Raw genomic sequence first — 18655 nt, forward strand, 5'->3', positions numbered from 1 at the left:
ATCACTTTCCTCTGACAACTCCGTGACTTGTGTGAGGTTAACACGATCGGCGTTAGGAATGACAGCATGGCCAAGTGGAGAGCTCCTTCCTGCACAGCGAGACAGCCACGACAGCCAACTGATACGTTTCACCGAGCAATACTCCGACCGTGCTTGCTGGTGTCGTAGACCTGCCAGTTGAGATTTGAGTGTGTCGTGACCGCCTCTTCTTTGGCCCTGTCGAAGAACGACTTACATTACCGTCACTTTCCAATCACCGGTCTGGGTCATATATGAGCTTCGTGTTGAGTACTTGTCGTGCCCATTTCTCGAATATTGTGATTACGAGCAGAGCCTTTCTCAAAATGAAGCACTATCATTTTGAGAGCAAGCCCATTGCTCACAAAGATGCCATCGTCTCCGGTCCTCATTACCGCTTCACAATTCTGACTGACCGCCTGCTCCGCTACGAGTGGTCCTATGATGGCAAGTTCGAGGACCGCGCCTCTACCTTTGCTATCAATCGAGAGTTTCCAGTGCCCAAGTTTCAAATCGTTGACAGGTCGGACGAGCTCGAGATCATCAACGAACACTTCCACTTGAGCTACGATAAGAAGCGCTTCAGTCCGAGTGGATTGTTGTGCAGCTTTTCCGCCAAAATTACGCTCTGGGGTGCACAGTGGCGGTATGGCGTGGAGCCCATCCATGGCAGTCGAGAGAACCTGGGCGGAACAGCACGTACATTGGATGAAGTCGATGGGCGGTGTGATGTCGGCACCGGTGTACTCTCGACGTTCGGATATGCTGCCCTCGATGACAGTAAGTCGATGCTGTTCGATGGCGAAGGGTTTGTCGCTGGTCGACGCCCTGGGGATCGCATTGATGGCTACCTGTTTTGTCATGGACATGATTACAAGGGCGCCATAAGAGACTTTTACAAGGTCAGCGGCAAACAGCCCGTGCTACCCAGATGGGCGCTTGGCAATTGGTGGTCGAGGTACTATAAGTACCATCAAGATGAATACATCGGCTTAATGGACGAGTTCAAGAGAAAGGACATCCCGCTGTCGGTGGCGGTCGTGGATATGGACTGGCACATGGTAGATGACCCTCAGGTTCCGCATGCTGGTTGGACGGGATACACCTGGGACAAGAAGCTGTTCCCTGACCCCGCTGTATTCGGACGTGAGATACACAGTCGGAACTTGAAAATAACGCTGAACGATCATCCACACGGCGGCATTCACCACCACGAGGATTCGTACGAGGAGATGGCAAAGTTCTTGGGCCACGACACGTCAAAGAAGAATCCCATACTGTTCGATCCCACGACTCGCAAGTTTTTGGAAGCATACTTGGACATTCTCCACCGGAACGTGGAAAAGGTGGCATGTGACTTCTGGTGGATCGACTGGCAGCAGGGCTCTCACACAAAAGTGCCGGGTATTGATCCTTTATGGCTGCTGAATCACTTCCACTTCGTCGACAACGCGCGTGACGGCAAACGTCCGCTCATCTTCTCTCGATACGCCGGTCCCGGAAGTCATCGATACCCCGTGGGCTTCTCAGGGGATTCCATCACGACGTGGGCCAGCCTGGAATTTCAACCGGAGTTCACGGCCACGGCTTCCAACATCGGGTATGGATGGTGGAGCCACGATCTCGGAGGCCACTTTGGCGGTTCACGCGATGATGAGCTCGTAACCCGATGGATAGAGTTCGGAGTTTTCAGCCCCATTTTCCGTCTACATTCGTCGAACTCGAAGTGGTCGTCGAAGGAGCCGTGGTTATACCGCAAGGAAAGCGAAGAGATTATCGAAAGCTTCATGCGTTTCCGCCACCGCATGATTCCCTACCTGTACACCCGCAACGTTCTGGCTTCGACCGAGGATGAGCCACTCATACAGCCAATGTATTGGTTGTTTCCGGAACGCAGTGAGGCATATCAAGTCCCGAACCAATACTTCTTTGGCTCAGAGCTGATTGTGGCTCCAATTGTCAAGCCGCGCGACAAGAGGACCAACCTCGGCCACGTCAAGGTGTGGCTGCCCCCGATGCATCGGCACGTCGATATTTTCACAGGTACAGTCTATGATGGAAGCAGGGAGCTGAACATGTACCGACCCCTCAGCCAAATCCCTGTTCTGGCTCATGAAGGAAGCATCATCCCGCTAGATGCAAACGAGAAACCTGGAAACGGTGGCCTCAACCCTGAAGAGTTCGAGGTCCTGGTCGTCGTTGGACGCAATGGTCAGACTTCTGTGCTTGAAGATCCAGCAGATGACTCGGAGCAAGTCAAGAAAGAGAGCCCCCGAACTAACGAACGTGGCTCGCTCATCCAGTACGAACAGGAAGAGGGTGAACTCACAGCTCATGTGACTGGTCGGACATGGAGTTTCCGCTTCCTGGCTATCACGAAAGTTCCCCAGGACCTGAAGGTCACCGTCGATGGGCAAGATCGCACCAAGGACACAAACATCATCATCACAAAATTCCCAGATGCCCCGTCAATGCTGGTTCAGGTGCCTCCGGCACTTCACAAGGAGAAATACACCCTCACCATCTCTCTAGGTACCAACCCACAGCTGAGTGTCATCGATCATAAAGAGCGCATTGAGAAGTTATTGCTGGATTATCAGACGGAGTTTGACATTAAGGACAGGATCTGGAGTATTGTGGATGACAAGGAGAGTGCGATCAATGTCAGGATTGGGAAGTTGATGAGTTTGAGTGTGGATGAGACTTTGACGGAGCCTGTTGCGGAGTTGATCTTGAGTGACGTGAGAGGGATGCATTTGTGAACAGACAGAGAAGAGGCAATGGGAAGGGAAGAAGATCGGGATCTAAGGACCACACTATATCACCAACTCTTCAATGCGCCGTGCAACGGGATTTGAGCTGTGCATCTCGAGGCGAGTCAAGGTCTGAGTGGCTGGCCATGTCAGCGTCACGTCCAGAGCCGGTGATTGTGAGATCCAATAGTCCGCCAATTGAGCGGGCGTTCTGGAATCCCTTCTGCCTGCCTGCACGCCATTTTCGGATTCGAAGCTCCCAACTCAAGCGCGGCTGTTGATGCCAAGGCAAAGCGAAAGAGGCTCGAAGCCGTTGTGGGCAAAACCGACACAATCAGCCTGAACGAGCAGCTACTGCTGTTCTGGACAGCAGGCCCAGGTGCCATCACAGGCGAGGTGTCTGAAGTTCAGGAGTGGTTTGCGGTTTCAACGGCTTGCGAAGAAGCTAGGAATCTTTCCTGGGATGGTCTTCGTGTCGATTCAAAAAAGTTTTTATTGTTGGTTACACTGAAAACTGGTAACCCCCATCAAGGTTACGTGGCTTTTGCAGCGAGCAGTCCACGCCGCTGTAGGAAGCTGAGAACCAAGGCCGCGAAGAAGGGAGCAACGCCCACTAAAGCGTTGTTATGAAAGTAAGCGGTCTTAGCATGGGGCATCCGAGGGAGATCAGACAGAAGATACTTCTTCACATTTACCCTTGGCCGTGCAATACATATGCTGAGCAGCATGACTGGTCGTCCACCGATATATCCGAATCGTTCCCTAGTGGCTTCGAGCTTGTGCAATGCAATTGGAGCCGTACGGGCTGGTGGAACAAAAGATCACAATCTGCTCGTTCTTGATCCCGCCTTGCGATGGCATGCGAGATCCCGGGAGCCAGACCGAAGTTGCTGCAGGTGTCCGTGATCCTTGGACAGATGGGGCACGTAAGAGTACGAGTCACAACCACGCTGCTCTGCTTTCGGAAGAACTCGGAGGCATTATCAGGGACATTTCGTGCGAAACCGGATCTCGGAGGCTCGGTTATTGTTCGGTGCCGTGGAGAGGCATCAGATTCTTCGGCATGCCGTGCAGAGGCTCTGGCGGTGGATGCAGGTCTGTGCATCCGGTATCCTCAGTGCCTCGCGGGAAAGCGTGAAACGTCGTGAGAGATAGTCAAAATGTATATTTGGTCTGGAGTACGAGGACTGTGTACGAGGTAGTGTGTACGAGGCATGTGCTGGCGGCTTGGCGGGGTTTGAGGGCGGCTGGAAACAGGAACAGGAACAACAGATTTACCGAGGCACCGCCTTGCACGGAGTACGAGGTAATTACTGTGGCAGTCGTTTCTTCCTCCCCGCAACTCAGCGCCGCCCACACCAGCTCCGTGGTCGCTGCTCGACCCTCCACATGCGTCAGAAGGGCCCTAAACACCCCCACCGAGCGACAATCAACTGACCTTTCCGTCCTTTTCGTCCAAGCTTCCTCTCGTCCTTGTCTCGTGGTGCCTGGAAGCTTTGCCCTTCTGAGCTGCAGGTCGACTGGGCATGACGAAATTCCATCCGTGCTCGGCTTGTTCCTGCCCACTGGGCCGTGCAGATGCTTTTCGACCTTGTGCCTCGGCGGAAAGGGACAAACACACAGTTCCTCCAACGCGTCGTCGGTGTCGCAGGACCAAATCTTCGATCAGGTCTCGGATTGGCACGGCTTTCAGCTGCTAGACCTGAATTGCCATAAGATTCACCCAACTCCTCGTCCAGGTTTGTGTGCGAAATCTGACCTCACTCTTGTGTGCTGGTACCTTCTTGGTATCGTTCGTCACGATCGTCTCTTCCCTCCTCACTCGCTAAAGCATTGGCGCTGGGCTTGGGAGCATCATATTTCCTCGTCTCCGCATCTGCTTGTGTCATAGCACCGTCTGAAAATACTTGTTCACGCTCCTCGTTGCCCATCTGGCTCTCACACGAGTCCGGGAGCTCGTCTTTCTCTCAGCGCCTCGATACCCATTGCTGCTTGGAAAAAACAGCATCACTACCGTCTGCACCGCGCTGCATGAACACGACATCAAGATCCGCCTTGCCGAGAGCTCTAGCCCAATATGTCGGCCAAAAGCGTGAAAGGTGAAGGCGGCAAGAAGCCTGCCTCTGCCGCCACGAACCTCATTGCCGGTGGCGGCGCAGGCATGATGGAAGCTCTGGTGTGTCATCCGCTCGACACGATCAAAGTGCGAATGCAGCTGTCACGGCGAGGTCGGGCGCCCGGGACGAAGAAGCGAGGCTTTGTGATGACCGGCAGAGACATCGTCAAGAAAGAGACGGTCTTTGGCTTATATAAGGGATTGGGCGCCGTTCTCACCGGTATCGTGCCTAAGATGGCCATTCGATTTACGAGTTACGAGTGGTACAAGCAGTTACTGGCGGACAAGGATGGGAAAGTGAGCTCTCAAGCGACCTTTCTAGGTATGCCGAGGTGCTTGTGAAGTGACATGGCGTCAACATTTGCTGACTCGGCCCGAACAGCTGGACTGGCCGCTGGCGTGACTGAAGCGGTCGCAGTCGTAACGCCCATGGAAGTCGTCAAGATCCGCATGCAAGCGCAATACCACTCCCTCTCTGACCCTCTCGATGTGCCCAAATATCGGAGCGCACCCCACGCCCTCATAACCGTCCTCCGCGAAGAAGGCATCGGAGCTCTCTATCGCGGTGTCTCTCTCACCGCTCTCCGCCAGGGCACGAACCAGGCTGTCAACTTCACTGCGTATACCGAGCTGAAAGAGTGGCTCCAACGCTTGCAGCCACAGTACGAGAACCAGAATCTGCCGGGCTATCAGACAACCGTGATTGGGCTGATTTCGGGCGCCATGGGTCCGTTCTCCAACGCGCCCATCGATACCATCAAGACACGACTTCAGAAGACACCTGCAGAGCCGGGGCAGACTGCGATATCGCGGATAGTGAGCATCTCGGGTGATATGTTTAAGCAAGAAGGAGCCAGGGCGTTCTACAAGGGTATTACACCCCGAGTCATGCGGGTGGCGCCCGGGCAGGCCGTGACCTTCACCGTCTATGAATTCCTCAAGAAGAAACTGGAGGACAGCAACCTGGCGTTTGTGGGCGGCAAATACGAGGAGTGAAAACAGCTCGCTACGGTTTTTCCCTAGTCGGGCAGCATCGAGCATTTGCAAGGAGCACGCACATGACTTTTGCACGTACCGGCCTTGATATCGCGCCATTTGGTTCCATCTAGCATGTGTGCAAGGGAGTTTTACGACTGCGAGATAGATGCTTTGATAGTTGCAGAGATGGTTGGAATGCGATATGCTTGCGCTTGGACGTCTAAAGTCTTGGGAATGCTTTTTGTACTGTACTATGCTAGACGCGCCTGATTCATGATCGCATGGGGCATATAGTAGAACCAACACTGCAGAGTCAGCCGCAGAAGCACGGCGCTAGATGTTGCGGAATGTGGCGCTGGCTCTGGGCTTGATGAAGCTTACAGTAGAGTAATTACAGGATGTCCGGAGTCCCGCCGAGAGATGCAAGTATGAACCTTACATACCTAAGATACTGAAGGAACGTACCTCCATACCACTAAATCAAACGCGCACTCAGGCTCAGGTCGTTCCTCGCCACTGAAGAGTCAAGCCCCGTATCCAGAGGTCACCGCTCCTCAGGCAGCGTTGCCCAAACTGTAAGAACGGTCGCTTCATACACTCACACATTCTCCGGCCGCATTCAAATTCCGATAGGTCTCGGGCACGTACTCGGTACATCAGCCAGGCCTATGCCAGAATGTGGCTACAGCATGGACGCATTGGGGCACACAACCTTGTCATGGCTGCCTGCCTAAGGGCCGGCATGGGATCATTTCAGCAGCGTCCATGGCCAAGGACATATACCGCAGATTTTTCAACATCGGTTTCGGGATAATGGTCATGTCTCGCGCAGAGAGCTCAATTTGTCCAACGACCAACCCACGACGAGCTGGGAGATGATCCTCAAATTCACTACCGAGCTTTTGTGTGACTGTCAGTGCAACCAAATTCGCATCATCAAAAGCCCGGAATAGGTGGGATGGGAGGTCTGGAGAAAGACAAGCAGTATCAGATATCGCCTCTTTTGGCAAGCTGATGGGATTCCGTTCTTGTAGAAGGCTGCGCGCTCACAGAGACAACAGTCACGCTGAACCATTTTCTGTCAATCCCATCGCATTCTACCCCAAGAGCGCTGATTCACCGGAGAACGAAAACGCAGGCTGTACAGACTATCGCAAACAAGGAAATATTGTCGGAAGAGAGGACCACAGATCAGTCTGAGTTGAAGCCGACGACGCGGAAAGGTTCGAGGCCGATACCATCATCTCGCGATCTCGGCAAAGAGATTCGGCCCTCTCATCGCCAAGGGCCAGCCAATTCCAATGGTTGAAAATAATGAGGATCCCACAAGGACGCATGGTATCACTGCTCAAGCCACGGCAGAAATATTCGACTTCCTCGACCAACCCCTAGTCGACCTCAACCTGTTCCCTTAGCCTTAACACCTTGAACGACTCTGTTTACAACTCCACTAGGCTATCACGTTTATTCTCCTTACAGCTTAGCCAGTGATACAGTCGTCGAGATGTTATCATGGTTGAGCCCTCCACGCCCTCTGCGCATAAACTCCCTAATCACATTCTCCGTCAACTTGGCCACGTTGTTCGCATAGTCGTCCCAACCCAGCGAGCAATACCAATTGATACTGCCGACAGAGAACACGGCCCCTCCGGCGTCTGTCTCGTAGTAGACGAGATCACTCCTGATCTCCTTGGTCTGGGTCCCCAGCGTCCCCGTGATAGGGAAGGCAGTGCATTCGGGCGCGATTCCGAACTCGTCGGAATGGCCTGTACTTGAAGCGATGACTGTGGCGGTCGCGGGACTTCCGCAGAGCAGGTCGAAGGAGTCGATCTCGTCGCCGCTGGCGCCACCTCCAAGACCATACTCGCCAATGAGCTGATCGGAAGGAATGTCCCTGAACATCCAGTCAAACTTGGAGTCGTAACTCTCATCGTTGCGCTTGAAAGGGACGCCCGGACCGGTTCCTTCACCGCAGAAGGCCACTCCGAAGAGGCCGTGTGAGGAACGACCCCTTGAGCGCCATAGGCCACCTTGTTGGCCGGTGAGACTCATCACACGTTCGCCACCAGGGAGTGCATATGAGCGGACGCCCTGATCTCCACGGCGGACCTCGAGACGCCACGGGCGGGCTGGATCGACCGAGGAGACCCAGTAGAAGCCGTTGCCGCCGAGGTACAAGATACTGCCACCCTGGCGAGCGAAATCCTCGTATGCGTTGTAGGATTGCAGCGTTGGGTATTCGGGATGGCAACCGGTGAGGATGGTGTTGTACGGCGCCAACGTCGCAGCGCCATGGAGATGGAGATCGTGGTCAGTCACGACGTCGTAGGGGATACCCTGCCGTTCCAGCAGCCCGATCATCATGGAGTCCGCGCTCAATTCTCGGGGTCGTTCAAACGCCCACATGATGTACCCCGGTCGGAAGTTCAAGATGGGTCGCTTTGCCGAGGAGAAGACTACACCAGAGTTATCATTGTGGACGTCGTAGTTGGAGAGACCGAGATCTTTGCGGCGCATCAGGCGGTCGTAGTCCTCGTCGCGGCGGATGGAAGAGACATCAAAGCCTGGCGCAACCTCGATCGCGCTGGAGCGATTGGTGTCCGAAAGCTTCTCGTTGGCATAGGCCAGGTACGTGAAGGTGGAAAGGACGAACGCGACCTTCGCACCGACAGCCGCAGTGGTGGCCGGCGTGGGCCGGACGACGAAGGTGATCATATCGGACGTCTTCCCGTTCGTCGAAGTCACTTCGACCGCGTAGATGCCTGATCGAGCAGTCTCGGGGATCTTGATGGTGAAGTCCGAGTCCCATCGCGCGTCGTCCAGGTCGTCCTCGTGAAAATGGATCGCGCCGTACCCGTACTTGGCTTTCGTCCAGTCGACCTCGCTGCCATCCCAGTCGTGACCTGTGACCGCCCTGGTTGGGGCATTGACGAGCACGCCGTGCAGGTTGTTCCCCGAGACATCGAGGATCGTGTCCTCTGCCATGTTGCGGGAGAAATCATACTTGGCCAGGACTGTGACGGTCTTGGTGGAACCCTCCACTTTTGAGATGGTAGGACTGTCGATGCGACCGTTGAAGAAACACGCAGCTCTTCGACCGGCGGAGGTAGCGCCAGGACTAGGAACTTGGTCAACCGTTGCCGCGAAAAGCAGAGGATCCGTGGACGAGGCCCCGACGGCGGGCCCTGCCAGCCTGGCCCGTGAAACTGACACGGGGGCCGCCTTTTCCAGAATATACGCCACGGGGCGAAGCACAAGAGAGCAGTCCATCCCGTCGAGCGTGAGCGTCATGTCGACCCAGCGCTGCCGCGCGGGACTGAACCCCGTGTGTACCACTTGGACGGCGTCGCCCGTCCCGATCCACGCCTCGACGACACCGGCTTCGTTGATCACCACCGCGAAGCCGCGTTTCGCGCCGCGATTCAACGTCGAGACAATGGCCTGAGCGTGTCCCGGTCCGGCCGCGATGGGGAGATGTGCCTGGAAGAAGAGTGAGACTTGCAGACACGCAGACTCGCTGACTGAGGAGCCGTGGAGCAGGCCGCCCAAGCCTTGTTCAACCACGGCGTACGAACCCGGTCTCGCGCATTGGAACCGTCCCTTTGCTGTTCCGGTAGGGATTTGCGTGATGGGTTCCAACCTTTTGAGAGGGGAGTGTTCAACCTCGACGCCTTGGACGACGCGCACAGTGCGGTGGGAATATTCGGGCTCGGTGCACGATACTTTGATGGCGACCTCCTCACCGGGGTTGGCGATCCAGGGGTCTGCATAGCCGGTGATTTCGGGTGGGTAGCCTTGGGGTGGTATGTCGATTGTGTCGATTGTGTCGATGGTGGTCATTTTGGTTATGCTTGCCAGCCACTGTCGCTCACCTGGCTGTTTTCCGGTGCTCAGATGGTGTATTCGTGGTGGATGTGTGTATTGTGCCGAGTAGCAATGGAGCCCGTCCTGTAATCTGAGGATAGAGATAGAGATAGCGACAGCGTCAGCGATAGCAATACGTATATGGTGAGTCTGGGACGAATTGGTGATGGCGACGGATGATAATACGAGTATGATGATCCTTCCAGTGTGGATGTACTCTACAGAGATATATCGCCCACATTAGTGACTGAGAGTCAGTGCGATGGTGGTTTGAGTTGGTGTCTGTATCTAATAATGCCAGTCAAGACCGCATGAATGCATCAGGCCTGTCTCGCCCGCCAGGATGCATACAGTACCAGCCTATCAAGCAATCGGTTTACATAGTGTATCCTCTCATCTCGCATTCCTGAATTGGCGGTTTCCGTGCAGGACTGGTGCCGAGAACAAGAGTGCAATCTCTATCTCCGTTAGTATCCATCCGATGTCTTGATCTCTAGCTTGATAGGTAATGGCTCTCTAGTGATAGGATGGATCGATGGATGTAGACGGGTACGACGGAAGCATGATGGGATGGGATGGGATGGTTCTGAACCACAGTCTACAGTCTACAGTCTACAGTCCACAGTCTGCCGTTCTCTCATGGACGAGCAATGTACCGTAATTCCTGTAATCGCAAGGCCAAAACTTACAGCGCTGATCAGCGATATCTGGTACTGTACTCGTAGTGCAAGATATCGAGACAGCACGCCGGAGGCATAGCATAGCGTCTATCGTACAGCAATCATGTATGCGGAGTATTCCATTGCATCGATCCCATGCCATCCCATTGTGGTCCCATGCAGTCCAGTGTGGCGTTATCGCCCAGTCAGCATACAGTAGACAAGACAGATACGAAGACTCTGGGTTTAATTATTTTCTCAAGGCCCATGTGCGTGTGCTCCTGTCCCCGTCTTGATCCAATCCAATATAGCTTGACCGGAGGCGGAGATATCCATGGCGATGATCCCCAGCCCCGACCTCAAGCCCAACCTGTCGTGGTTTATTTGGGGCACTTCGGACTAAGGTAAGGTAGGTACTGTAGGTATCTCCTCCGTATCTTAAATGATGTGGTGCCCAGGATCGTAACGCGTAACTTAGATAACGGACTAGCTACTTAGTCGGTCGGTTGGGGACACTCTCTCGGAAGCAGGCCGATTTCCCGAACAGGCAGGCAAGATAAGTGAGGAAGTACTCCGTACTCCGTAGAGTATTACTTTACAGTATCACCAGCAACAAGGATCAATGGTCCCGAATAGGTAGCTGAGTTGGTATCCACCTACTGAACCACCTGCTGTTGCACCACTGCCCCGGTCCCTATCAGTCTTCAGATGATGGGTCTCGACGCCACGAAAGTAGAGGCCGCTTGCACTGTCCCTACTGTACAGTATGCTCTTGGCCGAGACCGAGTGAGACCATGACCAAGGCCAAGCTTGCCCAACAGTTCTGATCGTCAATGTCCCACCTCCGGGGGTCTCTATTCCAATTCGTCTCGCCATGTCGATATGTACCGTAAGTACCGTAAGTACCACATGGTCGACCTCTCGTCAAGTACGCCAATGACGAAGCACCCGCTCCCGCGGATAAGGATAAGCATCCTGCCAGCATCGGTCGGGGCTAGATTTTGAGTACAAGTAATACCCATATTGCCAAGGACATGTCGATCGTCGACCGAGTAGTTTCTCCCGTCCCGAGTTCACGTTCCGCCCCAAACAGGCAAGAGAGCCTCGATTACATTCGGTTAAAGGAAATGTTACACCGTGGGTACGGAGTACACTACCAGAAGATGTCCCGAGTATTACTGTACTGTGTCCTACACCCCCTGGAGGTTGGGCCCGTACACGGTACATAACTTACTGTACGGAGTACGGTAAGGCAGCCTTGTCTTATCGTCGCTCGCTCGCTCCCTCGCTCGATACCGCTTCGGGAGGGCAGCCTATCTACTGCATGCCATGGTCTGTCTATCACTCGTCTATCATCTCTCTCTCTCTCTGTGTGTGTGTGTATGTATGTCCCCTCTCGAGTGTAGTGGCTTGTCGTGGCGACGGGGTCCCGATCCAGCAAGACCGCATTCCAGGGTACTTAAGGAGCCGTGGATCCCGCGCATGCCGGACGTGAACATGACAGGACAGTGAGTGAGAACAAACGCAGAGCAAGGCTGGTCGCTCAGCTTGTATCGTCGCCGTCGGCATCACGCACTCGGCACAGACCACTTGACACGATATACTGTGTTATATTGAACCACGTCCCGGGGGACAAGACGATACACCACGCCATAACATAACACATCACACCCACATCGTCCGTTCTACAGCACACGGCCTAATAGCTGTCCCGAACAACCTACCCACCCACCGGCGACCAAGCAACCAAAGTCTCTCCAACCCAATCACTCTCCCCAGTAAATCTAGCAATGACACCCCACGAGCAGTCCCTACGGGACCACGTCCCCGGGACGATCCACCTCGTCGAACTCGAGGCTAGCGAACACGACAGCAAAGGCCACATCGTGCTGCATCCCCAGCCGAGCACCGACCCGGAGGACCCCCTGAATTGGTCCCGCAAGCGCAAGCTCTGGAACATCGGCATGGTGTACGCCTACATCTTGGGCGTGGGCATCCCCACGACGGTGCAGTATTCCATCTTGACCAACATCTCCGAGGAGACGGGTATCTCGTTGGCCGATCTGAATACGGGCACCGGGTTGATGTTTTTGTTCGCTGGGTGAGTCTTCTCCTGCCGTTCCTGTCTGCCAGGGTCCTTCTCTCTGGCTGTCGACTGTCGACTGTCTGGCTGCGCGACCGATGCTTGAATGGATGAATGCTGACTCTCCTGTAGCTGGGGATGCTTGTTCTGGCAGCCTGTAAGTTCCCGGACGACAATACCCCAATCATCGTTATTGTTCCCCCATCAACAGCTAATGATAATGAACTTCCAGATCGCTCTCACGTACGGCCGTCGCGGAGTCTATGTCATCTCGTCGCTGCTGTGCATCCCTCCCATGGTGTGGACGGCCTACACAACTTCAACAGGTGCTTGGTATGCTCACCGCATCTTGATCGGTTTCTTCGTCGCGCCAGTCGAGTCTCTGCCTGAGGTGTCGGTGCCGGACCTGTTCTTCGCCCATGAAAGAGGCAACTATATGGGTCTTTATTGTTTGTTTCTCTTCGGCTCCAACGCCCTGGCACCTTTGCTGGCTGGTTTCATCGCCAACTCGCTCGGTTGGAGGGCTGCCATTTGGTTCGGTACCATCGTGGCCGCCGTCGGCACGCTCGTGGTCTTTTTCGGTATGGAAGAAACCATCTACTTTCGTTCCGCAATCGAAGGAGTCAACGGCGCGGTTGAGACAACCCAGACCGAAGCCGTTGGGGAAAAGAAAGAAACCAAAGTGGCTGGAGAACCTGTTATCAGCGAGTCGTCTTCACCTGCTGCCAGCGACATTGTCCGCTCCCCACCAAAGACCTACTGGCAGAAACTTGCCCTCTTCCAGTTGCTTCCCCAGCGGCCATCCAACAAGCAGATGTTCATCATGATGATCCGGCCGCTGATGATCTTCTTCTTCTTCCCGAATGTCGACTGGTCGGGATTCTTGTATGGCGCCTCGCTCTGCTTGTATCAAGTCGGCAACGGAACGGTTGCGTTCATTCTAGGCGGCGCGCCCTATCACTTCTCATCAAGTATGGTTGGGTTGTCCTATACAGCCGGTAAGTGGACAGCGTCTCAGTCTGCTCGCTGTATGGCCTCATCGCTAACGAACAACAGGCCTCATCGGTTCGTTGCTCGGCTGGGTCTACGCCGGCTGGATCGCAGACAAGGTGACCCTCTACCTCGCCAGACGGAACAACGGTGTTCGTGAGCCCGAGCAGAGACTCTGGGTCCTGGTGCCGTCCGGCATTATTGCAGCGGCTGGGCTCATCCTCTGGGGTGTGGGTGCTGCTCACCGGGTCCACTGGATGGGCCTCATGTTCGGCTTGGCTATGTTTCAATTCGGCATCGTGGTAGGCGCCACGACGTCTCTGGCTTACAACGTCGACTGCTTCAAGGAAATTGCGGGAGAGACTCTCATCCTGGTCATCGTCATCCGCAACACCATGGGCTACGGCATGGCGTACGGCATCACTCCTTGGATCAACACCAGCGGTGTTCAAAACACCTTTATCGGAACCGCCTTCCTGTTCATTGGCTGCACTTTCAGCTTTTTGATCATGACCGTCTGGGGCAAGAGGTTCCGCAAGATGTGTGCGAAGAAGTATTGGCACTTTGTGGACACGCTGATTGTGGCCTCCCACTGAGCGAGAAAGCACGAATGTGGTGGAGAATACACTGCTTTTAGACTCCGTTGCGACGTAGGCAGTCTGAGAGCGACAGTGGATAGACGAACTCGAAGATTCAAATAGACAAATGCAGCTGTTTTCGTTTGATCGTCACGTTGTCTTGCGTCTTCGATTATGACATCCATGTGGTGTTCAGTAGCGTGGAGAAGTCTTGGGTCAAATCGAAGTCAAGACCTGAAGAGGATGGCATTTGAAAGCCCCAAGGTGTCGTCTCTCCGGACGGAAACGCGAAGAAGTCACTGTCAAAATCATTCAGATGAGCGACGGATGCGTCAGCAAATGCAGGCGGCACGGTTGGAGTCTGTGCAGAGATTGCCATCTGTTCCTTCGATGACCCTGGGAAGAGGTACTCAGAGAGATTGAGACGCGAAGCCATCACCCGCACGCGATCCCATAGGTACTTCGTTTGTGTCGAGTACCCAGCCAGGCCACGGAGGTGGTTTAAGGCAAGTGTGGAGCCTTTTAAAGCCTTTTGAGCTGTCTCGGGTGGGATTGAGAGCGCCTCTCCGTTGGCAGACGGTGATTCCACGCCTGACATTTTGTGTGTGGTTGCGAAGAGCAGAATGTCCAGGGCCGAGACCAAGAAATGGTTCAACTGTGCTTCGTGGAATCGATACTCCTTTTTGGCAGGGTCCAAACGCGTCAGGACTTGGATCGTATCGGCTGTGATGTCCACTATTGTCCAGATATCCAACGGGGCGGCTTGTCTGAGACCCGAGCACAAGAAAGCCCGAGCGACCAGTATCCTTAGGTGATTTGCCCGCAAGTGAAGGATTGTGCGCACCATCTCGATCCCCGGGCTCGTGTTGTCTGTAAAAGTTTCAGAAGCACGCATGGCCCAAAGCGATACTCGATACCGAAAGTAGTCGTAGTCGTCCTGCCACGTGGCCGAATGTTCGGGGCTGAGGACCTTGTCGCTCAGCAATGCGTCGCATGACTGTCGCCCAATGCTCGCGTAGTCGATCATTAGTGTCAAAAATAGAGCATCCACCTTCGACGAGAAGTTAGCGATGAGATGACAGTGTCTCCGACTGGCAAAGAGGTTGCCATCGAAAGAGACAAACTTACAGGCTGAGGGAAATTCGCCTCCAGACGCAGATTGGGCATGGCGTCGGAAAAGCCCAGAGCATAACTGAGATGCTGTTCAAGGACAAAAACCGTCCAAATTGTGTTGATTGCATGCACTCGGGTCTTGACATCGGGGAACGAACGGTCAAGCACGGCTTTCCTGTTCAAGCCCAGTTCCAGGATGATTCGGCTTACATTGCCCTGGAACCTCCAAGCCAACCGCCATCTCCCGCAGTGAAAGTGGAACAAAATCTGCGTTGTCAGTGGTTAGCCATTCCATCTCAGATCTCAGCAACCGATTTGGCCATACCACGAGTGTCATCAAAATTAGATCCTTCAAGTCAACGGCGGAAGTCCAGACCATCGCCTCCACTTGTGGACGCAGAGAATCGAACAGCGTCGCAGCGAGCTTTTGGTGGGTTTCTCCTTCTGCAAGAAGACCCAGGGCCACCACCATCTTGAGTATGGCCAGATCATCCTTGCCGATATCCCGCACGTCAGACATGGGCATTCCTCGGGCAGAACGCTCGCCAGAGACTGGACCTGCGCCGGCGAAATTCGTCGCCTTCTGTACGATATCTGCCATGTCCAAGACAGGGTACATTGGAAACTCCAAATCAGCAAAAGCTTGGACTGCTTGTAGAAGGAGCTCATGCTCGAGCTCGTTGAGGGAACCGACGACTTTCGCATGAGGATGCGCATATCGCCCATCCGTGCTGCTGTCTAATGCTGCGTCTCCAGATTCATCGAGCTCACTCGGACTTATGTCATTCGACTCGCCATTGACCACCTCGCCGTGGATGACGGATATTGCAGTTCGCGTCTTCGCCGAGGCATCGGCAATGGGAAGCGTCTGCTCCTGTGAGACATCGGGACCGAGCCTTTGAATACCGACCTTCACTACGTTGATGCAATAGAAGGCGCTGGTCGAGGTTTGAAAGAGTGGCAAAGGCTGCTTCCGAGGCGGCAGAACAGCGATAGCCGTGCTTGCATCGCTCTTCCCGGCGACTTCGTACGCTGCCTCAATGGTTGCCGTCTTCTTGATCAGGAGATCCAGCTTTTCGTTCTGTTCTCGTAGCAGGGTCTTGATTTCTGCCTGGAAGCCGTTCTGCTCGTCCCTATCAACCTCAGTGGTTGCTCTCCTAGTGTTAGACGTGATCCTACTGTGATTGTGAGACGTGGGCCTGGAAGTTGGGTGGCGCCTGCACACTGTAATGACACTCTCCTGCGCGAGCCGCGCAGTAGGCGCAGGGGAGACGTCCATCACAACGAACCTTGGCTTTCTGGCATCGCTGGCAGGCATGGGGCGTATATCGACTTCTCTTCCGAGAGCGCTGAGAGGAATGATGCTGCACATCGAGTTCTGTGCTGCTTCCAGGAGCCATCTCCCTGATCGGGGGACCAGAGGAGCCGTAGAGGTCGTTCACAGAATGTAAGGAAGAGGACGCAGTGGTAGAAACGAGCGGACCATATACTGCGGGCAATCTTCAACAACGCTGACGGTCGTATTTCGCACTCTGACAACCTTGGTATCACAGTGGACGGTAATAGGCCGAGCATACGTGAGGCGAAGGCTTGTGTGTTCAAGCCGCTGGGCCTGAATGTCAGCGCATCTGTTGAAAAGTGAGCGACGAGCCTGGGAAAAAGATGAGGAATCTCATCCTAAATGTGCGAGCGTCGGCCCGTCGCCCAGTAGCTCGTACAGTCAGAGGCAGGCAGGGACATCGGAGGACGCGTCTCCGCAGTATCGAGTCGGCATTCATGGACTCATGGCGAGCCGAGACGGAGGTGTGTGTGGACGATTGTGAAGTGAATGGTCAACATCCTTGCAACTCAAGGCTGACTGACTCCACCGCGGGGACCCCGCCATACGCAGCACCAGACAGCAAGATACTGGAACTCGTACAGTCACGCAGCGTCCTCGTAGTGCTCTACACAGTGAAGAAAATACACAATCAGATATTGCTGTTGCTGTTGCCTGACATGCGGCGGTGAAGTCAAGCAGCAACCCGGGGCCACCATCTAGGAATTCGCCTCAACACCAGCACGAGGCACCCGCTCACCCACTTTTCGCTCAGCGCTCCTCCCAGCAGCCGTCTCTCACGATGCAGTCTGGCATAACAGCCTCCTCCGAACTTCAATCCGCCTTTCAGACCTTCACCTCCGACGCCAGTCTCTTCGCGCTCCCTATAACGATAGCCTCGGAATCTCTGCGACCTCTGCCCTCCACCCCGTTCCCGTCCTCTCACTCTGGCCTGTTCAACAGCATCCACACTCTTTCCTCCTTTCTGACATCCACCGAACCTCTGTTCCTCCTCCTCCGCCGCGCGCCCTCTTCCAATGAACTCGTCGCAATCACATACATTCCCTCGCGGGCGCCAGTGCGGCAAAAGACTCTTTTTGCAAGCACGAGGAACACGCTGATGAGGGAACTGGGGAGCGAGAAGTTTTCGGAAACAGTCTTCCTCACAGAGAGGGAAGAGATCCTCGATCCGGCGCAATGGGAGGAGCGCGCGAGGGGAAGCGCCGCTGCGAGTGGTGGTGTTCCAACTGCAGGGGCCACGCGAGCCGCCGTGGACGAGGGCTTACTGAGTGTCGAGGAGCGAGAGCTTCAAGCTGTCAAGCGGGCAGAAGAAGAGGAACGCCACGGCACCCGCGGTAGAGACCTGATGGGCGAAGGTGGCTCGGGCGCCGACTTCGTGACCGGAAAGGACGGAGAAGGAAAGGGCAAGAATGCCATGAAGATCAGCGATGAAGCTAAATCCGCTCTATCCGCCTTCAAGGACGTCGCGGCCAGTGAAGGCAAGCTTGCTATCTTCTCGATCGATATCCCGACCGAAGAAATCCGACTCGTCTCCACGAAAACGGGCATCCAGCCCGCCGCCGTGGCAAGCAACATCCCCGCTGACAAGCCAAGTTATACACTCTACAACGCCCCCGGCGTGCCGGGGAGTATCTTCATCTACGTCTGCCCGGGGTCGTCAAAGATCAAGGAGAGGATGATCCACGCAAGTTCACGGCTGGGCGTGACGAAGCTTGCGGGCTGGGAAGGCGTGGAGATTGTGAAGAGGCTAGAGGCGGGCGACCCGGAGGAGTTAGGTGGCGGAAGGTTAGAGGAGGAGGTGAAGGCTCTGACGGCCGCAGGAGGTGTTACGGGTGGTCTCGCCGGGGCTGACAGCGAAGAAGGACCGGCGCCCGGGTCAGGGACTGCAACGCCAAGGGGTGGGTTTGCGAGGCCGAAGAGGCCGGGGAAGAGGTGAGCAGAGCGAATGCGTGTATGGAGTGAGGATTTAGGCCACACACAGTGCAGGAAGACGCCACCAGCGACGGCCGAGGCTTCTGCTGTACGAGGATTACGTTGCATGATCATGAGGCATGACGCCGCAACAATGGTCTAGACACGAAAGAATGTAGAGAGCAAGATGCCGGTTTGCGCGGTACATCAGACTAGTATGCTCAGGTAACCGCTACACGAGCAATGCTGAGAG

General features: G+C 54.9%; 6 protein-coding genes across 6 annotated transcripts; 4 read left to right on the forward strand and 2 right to left on the reverse strand.

Annotated features, from left to right (window-relative positions):
* Positions 1-344: 344 nt before the first annotated feature.
* G647_00583 (uncharacterized protein) lies at positions 345-2780 on the forward strand (the record flags this gene model as incomplete). The annotated part of the gene is made up of 1 exon (XM_008723986.1): positions 345-2780. One exon carries the CDS (start codon positions 345-347, stop codon positions 2778-2780), a length of 2436 nt encoding a protein of 811 aa, XP_008722208.1.
* A 2068-nt stretch (positions 2781-4848) lies between these two features.
* Positions 4849-5883, forward strand: G647_00584 (uncharacterized protein; the record flags this gene model as incomplete). The annotated part of the gene is made up of 2 exons (XM_008723987.1): positions 4849-5209; positions 5270-5883. 2 exons carry the CDS (start codon positions 4849-4851, stop codon positions 5881-5883), a joined length of 975 nt encoding a protein of 324 aa, XP_008722209.1.
* A 1455-nt stretch (positions 5884-7338) lies between these two features.
* G647_00585 (uncharacterized protein) lies at positions 7339-9705 on the reverse strand (the record flags this gene model as incomplete). The annotated part of the gene is made up of 1 exon (XM_008723988.1): positions 7339-9705. The coding sequence occupies one exon, from the start codon at positions 9703-9705 to the stop codon at positions 7339-7341; it is 2367 nt and encodes a 788-aa protein (XP_008722210.1).
* A 2473-nt stretch (positions 9706-12178) lies between these two features.
* Positions 12179-14057, forward strand: G647_00586 (uncharacterized protein; the record flags this gene model as incomplete). Its single annotated transcript, XM_008723989.1, has 4 exons — positions 12179-12489; positions 12604-12628; positions 12704-13469; positions 13528-14057. 4 exons carry the CDS (start codon positions 12179-12181, stop codon positions 14055-14057), a joined length of 1632 nt encoding a protein of 543 aa, XP_008722211.1.
* A 154-nt stretch (positions 14058-14211) lies between these two features.
* G647_00587 (uncharacterized protein) lies at positions 14212-16470 on the reverse strand (the record flags this gene model as incomplete). Its single annotated transcript, XM_008723990.1, has 3 exons — positions 14212-15090; positions 15168-15419; positions 15478-16470. The coding sequence occupies 3 exons, from the start codon at positions 16468-16470 to the stop codon at positions 14212-14214; spliced, it is 2124 nt and encodes a 707-aa protein (XP_008722212.1).
* Positions 16471-17272: 802 nt separating this feature from the next.
* G647_00588 (uncharacterized protein) lies at positions 17273-18427 on the forward strand (the record flags this gene model as incomplete). Its single annotated transcript, XM_008723991.1, has 3 exons — positions 17273-17846; positions 17889-18314; positions 18372-18427. 3 exons carry the CDS (start codon positions 17273-17275, stop codon positions 18425-18427), a joined length of 1056 nt encoding a protein of 351 aa, XP_008722213.1.
* Positions 18428-18655: the final 228 nt, after the last annotated feature.

This window comes from Cladophialophora carrionii (assembly GCF_000365165.1).
Source record: "Cladophialophora carrionii CBS 160.54 unplaced genomic scaffold supercont1.1, whole genome shotgun sequence".
Taxonomy (NCBI): Eukaryota; Fungi; Ascomycota; class Eurotiomycetes; order Chaetothyriales; family Herpotrichiellaceae; genus Cladophialophora; species Cladophialophora carrionii.